The sequence below is a fragment of the Xyrauchen texanus genome, chromosome 18, assembly GCF_025860055.1.
Source record: "Xyrauchen texanus isolate HMW12.3.18 chromosome 18, RBS_HiC_50CHRs, whole genome shotgun sequence".
Classification (NCBI taxonomy): Eukaryota; Metazoa; Chordata; class Actinopteri; order Cypriniformes; family Catostomidae; genus Xyrauchen; species Xyrauchen texanus.
In genome coordinates, this window is record NC_068293.1 from 27168111 (window position 1) to 27183782 (window position 15672).

Sequence of the window (15672 nt, forward strand, 5' to 3'; positions counted from 1 at the left end):
AAAAGTAATATGAATGTGTTTCCACTAGAGTTCTCAGAAAAGAGCTCAACAACATCCCAAACTGTGCTTTGATTTGCCAGAATACCTGTAATCAAAAGTAAGAGATTTCAATATGAATTTACAAATTTCCCATATTCATTTTATAGCACTATTTTCCTCATTTTAGACATGCTATCTATCTATCTGTCTGTCTGTCTGTATAAAAACAAATTAAATCCATTCACACACTGCACATTTCAGGCAACACATTTATTAAAAGCAAATATAGACACCACAACTACTGAAGTGTTCTCTATCGATTTCAAAACGTCTACACGTAACACACATCTATACAGATATCATACATTATCATAAGGTTTCACAATAACAATCCTTTTTCAAAGATTATATTTATTTTTTCAACAAGCATCTCATTTCTGTCAGGGAATTCCATCCACATCAAACAGTATGTTTTCTCAAACTGTGCATCTAAAATATTAATGGTGTGAATGTTGAATCCATGCCTGGCATGCATATGCCTTAATATGTCTGCAAGCGTCTTCTATTGTTTTAGTTACTTTGTCATAGAGGTTACAGATCTAACACTTTCTATCTCAAGGAAGAGAATAACTCCACAACTGGATTCAGAGATGTAAAATTTGATGGAAGGAACCATCATAAAATTGGTTATTTTTAAGCATTCATGCATCATTGCTGTCCCAAACCACAATAAAACCTTTTCTCCTTTTCTTCCTGCTCTTCTTCTAAGGTGGATTAGGAAGTTTAAAGTGAAATACTAGTCATTCTATATTGTATGTCCCCAAGAAAGCACAGTGCAAATGTGATGTTTGGTCCTTGTTGAGCAGCTATATTGATTTGGTCTGGTGACCAATGACATTCCTCCCTCTTCTAATTTTTTGGTTGAGATTGAAGCCACTGTGTTCTGAACTCTCTGTCCAGGCTTTCTCAGAGAGAGACCATGATTCATTACATAGTCAATTAGAGTTACTCTCAGCTCATTTTAGCCACTTCTCTGTCCCCTCTTCCATCCCGCTGTGCACTCCTCATTGTCTGAACCCATATAAGTTTCACTATCACTTTTTCTAACTTGCCACAAACTCTTTTTCTTTATCTTAACAGGTATCATGGAAACAGAACTCCTTTGGCTGATTTCTGACTCCCTGTGGTTATGTTTAGGGGAAGGTGTAGGGGTGGGCTTTAGGGATAAGGCTCAGTCTGGTAGCGGGAGTACGAATCTAGTGAGAAGTCTGATTTCAGGACAACACCACATTATAAGTTTAACATTTTTTTTTTAATCAAGCCCATATATTTGAACTTAAGTCCATTTAAACTAAATGACCAGGTCAGGTTAATCTACTCCATTCCAAATGCTTTACTACCAACAACCTGCACCCAAGAGGGATTTTTTTTTTAAGTAGGATTCTAATTTACCAAGGACTTCATCTTTAAAGTTACAGTATGTAAGATTCAGAAACTCTTGTTATTAATGACACCTGTGGCCATTAAATGAACTTCAGCCAGCTACCTGTTGCTCATGCTCGCACTCGTGAACACACTCCATAGGGACAAGAGCATCGACCAAAACAATGATGTAACTTACAAAGAGGCTGAAAGTGATTCACCGACATCATGCTGTCAGATGAGGTAGCATAATTAAAATTACACAGTTATGATTGTTTTACTTCAAACTTTGAGACTGCATATTATATTTGACTCTCCAGAGCTGGAACAGGGCTAAAACAAAGTGTGGATGTAGGTCTGACTATACAAGGCTATAGTTTGAAGTTAACACTTTTCTTTGCATGATACATTGACTGCATTTAAACAATAGCATAGGTCGGCATTAGCTAGCTAGCCAGCTTTATCTATAGCTGTTAGCTAAATTTGGTGGATGATTACAGTAGCTGTTTATAATATAAACTGCACTTTATATGCTGGCACAATTCAGTATTGATGTGTTTCCATCACAACTGTCATTTTGATTTATTTATGCGCTAATGTATTATAATTATAGAATGCATATATTTTCTGTATAACCAAGTTACGTTACACTAATGAATGGAGATTTTTACATTATCTTGAACAACTAGCATTTATTTCATGTAGTTTACATTGCCGAATAATTACAGATTAACATTGACATTAACCTGACTTTCAGTATAAAGATAAGATCGTTGCAATTATTTGAAAATTACAAAGCAAGGTAGCTTGCAATTTGTCTGCATTAGCAGGCAAGTTCAAGTTAATGACACAGATCAATCCTTATGGCACTATATTTGACATGCTTTGCAGTTATGTAAGCTTACCTGTCCAATAAGAAGAATACCAATTCAGGGTCAGTTTTGATCCCCAAAACTGGTTTTGATTCCTAAAACCGAATTAAGGTGCCTCCAGGAATCAAATGCCCTGCCTATGTTCACTCTAGTTTTCACTCGACCATGATCACGTTCCTGCTTAGTCACAAGGGATTAAGTAGATTTTTTTTTTTTTTTTTTTTTTTTGGCTTACACTGATTTTGTGTAGGAGTCGGTATTGTGCTGAGAGCCGGACGTTTGCTGGATTTAATTTCTAATATAATGTTACCTAATGTTGCAGACTGTCTATTGACACTGCTGAATAGCGGAAGAGAAGCTACTGTCTGAGGCAAGGCTCTCGGGAGCGTGCATTAATGTCACATCATTTCATTTTCCCAGCAAAAGTGACCCGCTCCCTTCTCATGAAAATCAGTTTACAGGCTTTAACTCTTTCCCCGCCAAATACGGAATTTTCCGGGTTTTATGAAAAAACGCTTCCCCGCCAAACACGGAATTTTCCGGGTATCCGTGTTTTAGGTGGTATACGGTAAGGAAGACCCGCACGCATGTTTTGAAAGAGTACGCAACTCTTTGATCAGAGAAACAGACTGCGATCGTCTCAAACGTGAAGTGGAACACCATACTAATACTAAAGCACTTGTTTGATAAAAATGCCTTTTTCTCAGCTTTTTGTCCGAAATGTTGTTTTTGACAAAACCTACCTCTGTTCAAGTGGCAATAAAAAAAGAACAAATGAAGATAAAATAAAATCGGTTTTTTTTTTGCCTAAAAGCAGAGGCTCAGATCTTTATTTTGATATATAGCATCTTCATATATTCATGGAAGAAAATATTCTGCGGGCCATTAAAGTTTAGCGAAAATCATCAAAAACCCTGGCGGTGGTTGGCAACTTTTTTAAAAAACGCTGGCGGGGAAAGAGTTAATAGGCAACCTAGGGATGGGCTAATTTTTTTTTATTGCGTTACAAGTCTTTCACACATTGGAAAAAAAGGCGAATATAACATGAGAAATGTTACATATTGCACCTTTAACAAAAGGAGTAATGTTAAACAGTATGATCTTCTTGAAAGGGCTAAACAGAGGAAAAACAGCTATAAGAGAGTCGTTTGTCTTTTACAGAAGTCAGAAAGCAAAACTGCATTGTTCATGCGTGAGGCTGAGACTATTTTTCTATGTCTGACAATCTCTCCCACTGCTGAACAGCACTACTTCACACAAGCTCGAAACTCTAGACTCTAGTTTTATTCTATGATGCTTTGTTAGATTTTTTTTTTTAAATTCATTGTGCTCAGATTAGCCATGCTTTCCAGCGAAACCTGGTTGCAGACTTTATCTTTAGTTACAATCCAAAATGTTGTGTTATCGTTTATACGAGTCATAAGAAACTGTAGCTTCACGTTAAGGGGACAAATAAAAAAATTTGACTATATGCATGCTTTTATTCATGTCATTATTGTCATATTTATATCTTATCTATAGTCAAATGGCCAGTATGTTAATATTCTGAGATGCATTTTTAAAGTGTAAGATCAGCAATGTGTATTTGTCTGCTGGTCAGGCCCTAACAGTGAGTTTAGGAAGACCACTTAAAGTTCCCTGGGTAATACGCATGAGATTTTTGCCTCCCTAGATGGTCTCACACACACAGATCAGAAAGGTGGTAAAGGTAGTTCTGAACCAAACATGATGTCCTCCATTGAACAACAACAACAACAAGATCGATGATGCTTGCGATCAATTATTTTTCTTTCTTTTTTTCTGGATTCTGTTTTGGAAAAGAGTTTGAGTTAGTCTTTCACCCTTAGAGGAAATACAACTGTATCAGTCAACTGAGACATGCCATAGTGCTTCATAATCATAACTGCATAAGTGCCTTTTGATTTCAGTTACACCCTTGTTGATATGATATGTTGTGGGGCAATTTAATGTAAGTACATTTTATTAAACCAAAATTTCAGTAAACAAATCTGCACAATACTCTAAGCATCAGATTATAAATAAATATGACAATTTCTGTAGATTTGTATATGTTTTGAATCTTTTGACAAACTAATTTATTCATTGGACAAGACATGCATGTGCTTGTGTATGAGATGAAGTCGACAACTTCAATTTTATGCGGGTCATTGCATAGAGACTTTCCTCTCCAAATATCTGTAGCTTATAAAGCCTTAAAATTCCGCATAAGGTGTTTCAGGAAATATGATTGTTGTAGGAAGTTGCAAGAAATGTAAAACATTAACTCAAGTGCAAATGCTGACTTCTCTGGCAGAGAACTTTATGACTCATTCCATGTGCATTTGTCTCTAAGGAGTAAAAACAGAAAACATAAAAACAGATGAGACTTAACACAAATGACGGTCAGTGGTTCACATTTACTGAATCTCTGGTCACGACTGTGTATGGGTCCATGAAACTACATCCATATAAATGTTGATGATTTAACACTAACCTGAGAAGAAAGTAAGGAATCAACACTACGTCCATCATGGTGAGCAAGTTTTTTTTTTCTGTTCTGGTTTTAGATGTTTTATGTACTTGACACAAAATTATTTGCAAATGATATGTTAAAGTAATAAACATGGTTAAAGATATCCAAACATTTTGGGACATGTACCATGGTAATACCAGTTTATTCTCTAAAGTGTCTGGGAGTAACTTGTAAAAATGGTAAAATATACAAATAAGATAATCATTTAGTACATCATATCAAATACCATACATACTATTACCATCTGATACCATCACTGTAGCAGGCATTGTAAAAAGTGGCAACATGCAATAGTTACCTTGAGGAGCAATTTCTACCTGATATAACCCTCACAATGTGTGTTGTTGGCGTAACGTAATGTATTAAGTAGTGTTTTTCAGACTTGAATTAAACCAGCTAATTGTCATGCAACCACATGAAGCACAATTTAACAAAATATATGTTTAGTTTTATTCATTTTTAGGGTTCTTTTTATATGTTTTGTTTTCTTGTGGTATAGTATAGTTTTGAAGAATATGTTTACATTTCATGTTGTATACTTTTTAAAATATATAAACTGGCAGGCAAAAGTTTGGAATAATATACAGATTTAGCCGTTTCAGAGGGAAATTGATATTTTAAATCAACAAAGTGGAATTCAATTGATTACAAATTATAGTCAAGACATTACTGATGTAAAATACAGCACCATCTCTAATTGGAAAAAAGTCAGTTTTGATCAAATCTAGACAGGCCCCATTTCCAGCAGCCATCACATTTTCCTTGAGCAATCATGGTAAATTGATAATTTGATAATAGAAAATAACTTACCATTATATCAAACACTGCTGAACGCTGTTTGTTTCATTTAATGAAGCTTAACATGTGTTTGTTTTTGAGCTGCCACAGAATGAAATAGACTTGCATGTCTTAAGGTTAATATTAGGTCAAAAATGACAACAACAAAAAAAGAAACAACTTTCTCTAGAAACTCATCAGCCAATCAATATTTTTAGGAATGAAGGCTATACAATGCTTGAAATTGCCAAAAAACTGAAGATGTCATACAAAGGTGTACACTACAGTCTTCAAAGACAAAGGACAACAGAAAGATATGTGGATGGCCAGATGTACAACTAAACAAGAGGATAAATACATCAGAGTGTATTTACTGGGTATTAGTTTGAGAAATAGACACCTCACATGTCCTCAGCTGACAGCTTCATTGAATTCTACCTGCTCAACACAAGTTTCATGTACAACAGTAAAGAGTAGATTCAGATTTGGCAGGCCTTATGGGAAGAATTGCAAAGAAAAAGCCAATTTTGAAACAGAAAAACAAAAAGAAAAGGTTAGAGTGGGCAAAGAAACACAGACATTGGACAACAGACAATTGGAAAAGAGTGTTATGGATTTTAACCCCATTGAGATTTTGTGGGATCAGCTGTAAGGGGTGTGAGAAGTGCCCGACAAGACAGCCACATCTATGGCAAGTGGTTCTCAAAGTGTGGGGCACGTCCCGTGGGGGGGCGCGGAGGTATTGCAATATGGAGTTTTTCTTGTTTCAAAGGGGGGCATGACCCGAAAAAACTTAGAACCACTGTGCTACAGGAAGCGTGGGGTCAGATGTCACCTGAGTATCTGGACAAACTGTCAGCTAGAATGCCAAGGATCTGCTAAAGATGTCATTGCTGCACATGGATGATTTTTCGATAAGAACTTTTTGAAGTAGTTTAAGAAGTTCAGAACATTTTTTATAAATTGTTATATTCATTTTTCACATTGTTAATGTCCTGACTATACATTGTGATCAGTTGAATTCAATTTTGGTGAATACAAGTACCAAATTCTTTCCATAAGAGCAAAATCTGTACAGTACATTATTCCAAACTTTTGGCCATCAGTGTTCATAATGTAGGCCTACATTTCTACATTAAACCTCTTTAGCTCTGCATTTTTCATAACCAAATTTAAAATCTCTCCTTACACACATACATTGGCCTAATCGCTAAATATTAGTCTTATTTATATTTATATCCCCAGACCCCAATATAAAATTAAAAACGTTTCCAATAATTCACAAACATTGTTGTGTATGTTTACAATCCAATGATGAACATATATTTATGTATTTATCCTCCTGTCTATGAAATTCTGTGATTTAGATTCTGTATGATCTATTTTCCTGCAAAACATAATCCCACACAATTTCCTGGGGAATGATGCAACGCTGAAGAGGTTAATATACAGAATTATTAATGTTTCAATGCAAAAAATATCTAAAAACACTTATGTATTTTATTTTCAAATGACAGGCAACTCTGGAGAATAATTCAACTGACTGTCTCCATGTTGATGAATACATAAAGAGTTATTATCTTCCAGTGATGTATGGTATCATCTGCTTAGTTGGACTTGTAGGAAACCTCACGGCAATCGTCATCTACCTGGCAAAGCTCCGACCCTGGAAAAGCAGCAGCATAATCATAGTGAACCTGGCAGTGGCTGATCTGCTCTGTGCACTGAGTTTACCTATGCTGATCAAGTTTTATATTACCAAAAACTGGATGCTGGGAGAGTTCATGTGCCGCTTCATTCGATTTTGCTTCCACTACAACCTCTACGGTGGTATCCTTTTCCTCACTTGCCTCAGTATCTTCCGTTACATTGCGGTGGTGCACCCACTGAAGGCTGCTGAGATTCAGAGAAAAAGATGGGGCATCTTAGCCTGCCTGGCTGTCTGGATCATCTCCTTGTTGGAGATTTGGCCAATGCTGGGCATGATTACCCTACAGCAGGAGGGCAACATGACACAATGCGTTGACTTCGCTAGTAACGATCCTCGGGTGGTGTGGTGCTACGGTTGGATACTCACAGCTTTTGGATATGTGATACCTTTAATGGTGGTATGCTGGAGCTATGCCCACATAGCAGGTACTCTGGGCAGCAGCATATCCAGCCACAGACCGAGTCGTTCTCGAGCACGCAGGCTCTCAATTCTGATTCTTGTTGTGTTTGTAGTGTGTTTCTTACCCTATCATGTCTTGCGCGTGCTGAGGGTGGATAGCCTGCGCAGGAACAATGTGACATGCATGCAGAGGCGAGGCATTAATGCAGTCTACATCTTGTCACGACCACTGGCGGGCCTCAACACCTTCTTCAACCTTGTGCTTTGTACACTGGCAGGAGACCAGTTTCAGCAGGCTTTCTGGAGCTTGGTGAACAGGAGGGTGTTCACGAACAGCAGGACAGCTGTGATCCACACAACAAACAACCTGTCAAAGTTAGACCTCCTGAATATCTGAATGCAGTACCATTTGACCTGCTTCATTACATGGATAATACCATATAATAACTTTATTATATGTGCTTCACAAAACATAAAATAAAAACACACTCTGTAAAACACAACACAATCGTATAGTAATATAATAAGAACATAGTAATAAAAGAAAGTCTATACAAAAGATTTTTTCAATGAGACTTAAAAACAGACACAGATTCTAAACAGACACAGCAGATCTAATATCCTAGGGCAGGTTGTTGTACCATAACCGTGGGGGCTATATACAGTAAATATACAGGATCCCTCTTGCTCTCTCACTCTCTCTCTCTATCTATCTATCAATATATATATATATATTAGGGCTGTCAATCGATTACAATTTTTAATTGAATGAATTATATGGTGTCCCGATTAATTAATCGCAATTAATCGCATATTATCAAATATTCAGATAATTAAAATGCATTACATTCTTGTAGCAGAAGAGTTAATCATTGATAAGACGATACAAAAAGCGGCTTTAGAATACAGTATATTTTTTACTACCATATTATTGAACATAAGTCAGTCATTGGCATACAGTTCACAGCAATCCATTTCACAAGTGAATTTGTCAATCAGTTCGAGATTTATTATGAGGGCTTCTTTAAGGACACGTCAATGTACACCTGTGTCAGACATGCTTGTGTAGCGTCTCAGGTGCGTTGTATCATAAACATAACATATTTAGGTCATTGTGTCAAGTTAAATATAGTTTAATACTTAGAACACATCTTGAGATCACTTCTGAGTTCAAATTTGCGCTCCATCAAGTGTTTTGAACGCAAGAGCGTAACGCATGTCTGTATTGTTCTGTCTGCTGGATGGATGTTTTGTTCTCTGTATAAACTGCGCGTTGCCCATACAGCTGAAATTTAAATTACTGCCCTCTGGAGTAAACAGGTGGTACTTCAAGCTTGCGTTTCTCAGGAATCTTCCTTATTACAGTCCGGGGGCATTGCGTAATTTTTTTTAACACGTTATTTTTAATCAAATTAATCGCACTGAATTAACGCGTTAAATCGACAGCCCTAATATATATATAGTTCACTATAAAATATGTTAATTTCATTGCATTAAATAACAATCAAACCAAATGCTATTTATTTTCAATTAAGATAACACATACATGATAAAATGATAAACAATAAATATACCTCTCAAAAAGTATTGTAAATGTTGTAGTTGTCAAGCTTAGTTGAACATGGCAATAGGTAATGGATTGAACTACACTTGTGGTTAATCTGCTATGATCTTTTTGTGAACTTTTGGGGAATTTACTTTATAAAATTACCTCGGGATCAGTTGGTTAAAATAATTGTGAAAATCGCTAAAAAAGGTTTACCACTTGGTTTGATATTTTGTTGCAATGGTTGGCATAAGTGTCCACATATTTTATGGTGCCACCATACTGTGTAAACTGTATATGTAAAATAATATTATTTTTAATAACCAATAGTGACAATAAAAAAATTTAAATGGATGCAGTGCAGGATACATACAGTATATGTAATTAATATATTGGCATCATATAAAGAGTACACTATGTAAAAGCATTTGAGCAAAACATTTGGAAATGTGCTGTGCCCCTAATTTGAAGTATTTCTGTTGTATTAGAAAATGTGATAAAAAATATATATTGAAATGCTATTTGTATTCATTCGTATATAGTCTTTAATGTATACATGTTTTAAAGGAAACACTGTGTGGAAATCATTCCAAGTAATTTGGGTCAGATGCTGTTAGATTTGTTATAAATGTTTCACCACTCATCCATGATCTTTATCTGTGTGTGCTCGGAAATTTGATAAAGGAACCACACGGATGAGAGGCAACACAAAACAAGTCATTCTTTGATTATCTGGATGACTGAGAATCTTCACTGACAAGGAAGCACACTGTTATTTATGGACAGCCATTCAAATCACAGAAACACATCAGTAGCCATTAGATATTACTTTAAGGAAGTATTATTGTAAGCCATCCTACATTCCTTCACTCAGATTTCAGGAATCTCTCTTTTCAACAATGGACACTGCTCTATGTTCTTGTTCTTCAGGTGTGTTTTCCCATTGTACTGTTTGTGAAGAGATCTGTCAGAACTTTCTTTTAAATGAGCTCGATTTTCAGAAGACTCCTCTACTTTCCCACCCAAATTATAGACACTTGCAGAACTATATATATATATATATATATATATATATATATATATATATATATATATATATATATATATATTCCCCAGTTCCAAAAGAGTTTGGACAGAAAATGCTAATAAAAACAAAAAGGAGTGATTTGTAAATTATCTTCACTCTATTGAAAGCACTAAAATAACACATTATTTGATATTTTACCTTGTGAATTTAATAGTTTTTAAATAGCTATACACAGTTATACAATCAGCATTTCCATAAAACATTGCAAGCTTAAGATGATCGTAGAGACCATTTTCCCCAGTGGTTTCTACAATATTTAAGCTTACGGCGCATTTGGGAAACACAGCCCAGCCCAGTTGAAATTACAAAATAATGTGAAACAGGAGATGTTAAACAGATGTTAAACTTTGGTAAACCTAGACAGTCAACACCATTTGCCACTTTATCCACAGATGCAATTTAAGTCTTTAACATGCAAAGCAAAAGCCATACATCAACACTGTCCAGAAGCACTGCCGACCTCTCTGGGCTTGGTGTCATCTGAGAGTAGAACAGATAAATCCTGTTTTGTGGTTTGACGAGTCCACCTGTTTCCTGCATAAACAGGGAATGCAGGTGCTAGATTGGCCTGCCTGCAGTCCTGACATGTCTCCAATTGAGAATGTCCAATTGAGAATGTGTGACACATTATGAAGCACAAAATATGGCAGTGAAGGTCAAGTATTTAATGGATGATTGGGGGAAATTCTGATTGCTTAACTTAACAAACTTGTGTCTCTGGTGGACAAATTGCTTCATAAGTGTAATTAGAAGAAATTGTGATGTTACACAGTGGTAAAAACTTGACTATCACACATTTTTGCAGAGTATTGCAATCACCCAATTTGAAATGAGTGTATATTCAAATAAATAAATAATATTCAGATAATATTTTATTTAAAAATGGGTTATTCTTTCAATATAGCACAGGGTAAATAGAATTTACAAACACTCCTTTTTGTTTTATTATAATTTTCCATATTGTACCAACTTTCCTAAATGGGGTTGTAAAAGCACAACTGGGTTAGAAACTGTGAATCCGAAATCTAAATGTACTTACAGGTGCACATTTAAACAACTTTTAAACTTTAAACTTTTGTTCAACAATATCCTATGTTAGAGACTTTACACCTCAAAAAATGAATAGTACTTTAAAAAAACTAATTCAAATGATGTACACCCACTTTAAATGACTCAAGTCACATAAGTGGTCTAGAAGAAAACTGTTTTGTCTGCATGAGGGTTGTCTCCCATCACGGTGGCCGCCATGACAAGCTGTGATCACATGATCAGCCGAATAACACTTCAAATTTTCTAACCCCAAAACTTTATACATATCCACAGACAAACAGCCAGTATTTTACTTATAAATTAAAAACCACTATAAAAACCAATTAGAAATTCCAGAAGGAAAACTATGCATGTTGGGATGGTTAAAGGAAATCTCAGAATTGCTCAGATGGGATAATGGCAAAGTTCATAGATGTCTATTAATATTGTAGTTAATTATTGACATTGTTAAAGGTCTTACAAATTGTAAAATTATCTGCATTTCTCCTGTTATCACAGAGTAAAAGCAAACAAAATGGCACAAATGCCAGGTGTCTTTATTTTATTCTGTGATATTTTTATCAGATATAGGGAACATAAGACATTTTATTGAAAATGCTTTTACATGCATTTTATATTCTCATTTTATTGCAATAAGCTATAAAGTGTTATGAAAATCCTGCAAGCATTTCCATCATATCTCTGACACCTCTTTAAAATGTCCCACTGCAAACATGCAGACTGCGAGGAGGCACAAAGGGAGAAATTGTGAAAATAGCTTGTGCTAAGTGATGTCATACAATGGCAGTTTATGGTGACCACCTCTTCAAACTACATCAGAAGTCTTATAATAAATGATTTCATGAGACTCACGATTGTTCTGAAAGCATACGATGTAAGAAACAACACAAAATCTAATGTATGATTTAGTGAAACTGTTGACTGAACGTTGCTCTCCTCTGCACAAGAGATAAAGTACGCCGCACCCACTCACGAGAAAGCGCATTCAAGTGAAAACTAATTTTGTTTATCTAAAAACAGGTCCGCCACAGCAATAGTAATAACAGAACACAAACCAGACAACAGAACTTACTAGACATGTCTGAAGAGTTTGTATTCCATTGTCCATCCGTGATGCTGTCTCTGTCTACAACAGGCGTGCATGTTGATGTGACACAACGGTTTGAGGCTGTCTACACTGGAAGCGTCAACACGAATATCTAAGGGCACTTACAAACTAGTGTATACAGACCATAGTGTATATAGACCATATAATTCCACTGGTGCATTGCAAGCGAAGCTGAGCGAGCATTTACAATTCATTCCTATGAAAGCCAAGTGCCACGATCACAAGGTGGATTGTGGGATTGACAGCGGTACGGAGCAACTGTTGTGAGCGGCTTTGAGCGTATTTGAAACGCACCTGAAAGCTCCAACAGAGCATTTTATGCATGGGACTGCAATAGGTCCATTTGGAAGAAGTTGACCTGAAGAGGTGGTCATAGATAGAGATTGATATTAAAAATATATATTTTCAGCAGTGTACCTATAAACATTGAAACTCTTCGTCAGGCAGAAACAATTACTGTCTTTTTAGCCTGACAGAGAAAGATAATAGAGGACAGGGAATGAATATGCTGCATGTTTGAGTTTGTCCCCATCTTTTTTCAATTTCACAGTGCAACTAGTCCCACCTCTCTGAGATTCTCATTGATCAACGGATGCCTACACCAGAGTGCATTGCAGCCAAAGTTGAAACATTCTCAACTTTTGGTTGCACGACGGAGCTTGACCATCCGATACCCTTGCATTTTCCCTCACTGTCCTTCCGACGCACCATTATCTTTCAAATCAATGCAACCCTGTGTAGGCGCCCAGCTCAGTGGGTGTGTCTTATAGTTGTACTACAGTTAAAACCGGGCATTTCAGACAGAGGGCTCATGTGAAAAGGGTCATGTGATACTACATAATTGTTTTTGTGTAAGAAAACTTCACTGACATAATAGGTGGACCTAAGGGGTATGGGGATCCATGACATGACTCCTTTAAACTGAAACCTATCAGTACAGATGCAGCATCACATGAAAGGAAAAGTTATTGTTACCAGTGCCATATTAGTAATACCCTATTTAAAGGCATATTTGTCATTCAGGCTTACTTCAGAAATATGTGTCAAGAGTACTATTTGTAAAACCTTATAAAGCAAAACAAATTACATTGTCCACTTACAGAATACTGTCAAAAATATAGTTAATATTTACTTCTGATTGCTTTGGCTAGAATTGGGCCACACACAAGTGTGGGCCACACACATAAAGATGATCCAGATAATGAATCGTTTAATTTTTGGGGAATCAGTTGTGTCATGAACACTGTGTTGAGGCCATTTCAAGAATGTTCCAGGGTGTTATGAAAGTAAAAAGTTGAAGTCAGTTTGCAGAAGCATGGTTCAGTAAATAGATTTGCACCGATTTGAACAGAAGGCACTCCCACATAAAAAAATTTGGTAACATAACAACCTTGATAGAGCATCTCTGCCCTCTAGTGGTTGAATCACAAACATAGCACCTTTGTAGACAGTGGATCCAAACAGTTTTACACACTTAAGCCACTCATGAAAATATTATAATATCATTACATTAATTAACTAAATCTAAAAACATTTGACATCTGCAAACAGATGTACACATTTCTCAGAATGAATGTGCCTTTTCTCAGCCATGTTTTGGAATGAATTGCCACAAGATAGTTTTTAGTGGATGTATGAATAACCCTAACAAAGTTCACATAGGTGTATTTGCACAGTAACCACATGTGAAGTTTATCACATTAACTATAGACATATCTACAGTTTGATCTGAAATGTCCACATTTTTCATTTTGAACAGCACAGCTGTTTTATCATCAAAAAACAAACTTTTTGTGTGAAATGTTTTGCATGAAAAACATACTTGACCTCTTTTTTACCTATTTTTTCTTTTCTTTTCTTTTCTTTTATTTCTTTTCTTTACTTTTCTTTTTTTAAATAAATGCCACTTCGCTTCATATTTTGTCACCTAATGCAATGAAATTCATGCATTTTTTGTATACCTTGAGTGTCTTAACTTTTTACTGAAATTTTATTAAGAAAAAAAAGAAAACAAACTTCCTTTTCTATGATATAAAATATGAGAGCATCACTTTATAAGAAATATTCTTAAGCTATTTTAAATACTGTAACACAGCTTAAAACTGAATATTTTCATTATTAGTGTTGCATTACTTAATTTGTTACTACTTTATGACAATGTTAATAAAACAATAATTAAGGCTAAATAAAAATACTGTAATTATCAAACAAGCCAAAACAGTAAATTGTCTGTATTCAACAAACATCTGTATTTCCCACTAGGGTTTTTATATAATATTGCACTTACAGTAAATTAACAAAGCAATTAAAATACATCGCAACACTGATATTCATTTCAGTACGCAAACAATCTCGCATTGGCACACATCTTCAGCATGTCTCTCAGCCTCACACAGTACAAGCTTAAGTAATCCAGAGAACAAAATAGCTGCACAGATTCAAGTTAAGGAAAACATATCCAACAACACTATATACAAACAAACACAACAACAAACTTCTAAAATATTTTTTGGTCTCAAATCAGATAATTTTCTCATACTGCATTCCAATCTTTAAAACGAGTGAATCCATATGTTCTTTTTAGCCACGACGAGCTAGTTTATTTACTTTTTTGTTCCTTTTTTTTAGAAAATTATTCTTGGTTTTGTTAATTGCTTCATATTTATTTGCACACCACATCTCTGAAGTTGACCAGAAAGGGCTTATTTTTCCACTAGTGTAACATGGATGTAAAGACCACAAGTGTTTCATTCCATGTACCTTGGTCAAGTTCTGCATTACAAATCTTCTCCTGGTCAATACAAATTTTAGTTCTACAGAAATGTATGAAACAAATGTGGCTGCAATGGAGGAGAAACAAGTAATCATCCCTTTATTCAGTCCTTCTAAAACGAATGCACACTTCTCTCTTGCTGCTTCAATGCAGTTCTTACTTGATTGATACTGTGTACATATATTCCAGGATTTGTACTGTTCAGTACAAAACGTCAGTTCTCAATGTGAGCTGAAAGATTATAACCATTGATTTATCTTTATAATGTGTATAGTAATGTGTATTTCCTTTCACCTTTAGGGGGCATACACACAGGACGTGTTCTGATGTTCCGTCTGTATTATTTTTCAGCTGTTTGCAGGCCTGCCATCAGGGGGCCCGCCCAGGGGTGCCCATGCAAAGGTCTATAGTTGAC

General features: G+C 35.7%; 1 protein-coding gene across 1 annotated transcript; it reads left to right on the forward strand.

Moving 5' to 3' along the window:
• Window positions 1–4641: 4641 nt before the first annotated feature.
• On the forward strand, window positions 4642–10248 carry LOC127659232 (2-oxoglutarate receptor 1). The gene is made up of 2 exons (XM_052148958.1): window positions 4642–4806; window positions 7101–10248. The coding sequence occupies exons 1-2, from the start codon at window positions 4804–4806 to the stop codon at window positions 8088–8090; spliced, it is 993 nt and encodes a 330-aa protein (XP_052004918.1). The 5' UTR covers window positions 4642–4803; the 3' UTR covers window positions 8091–10248.
• Window positions 10249–15672: the final 5424 nt, after the last annotated feature.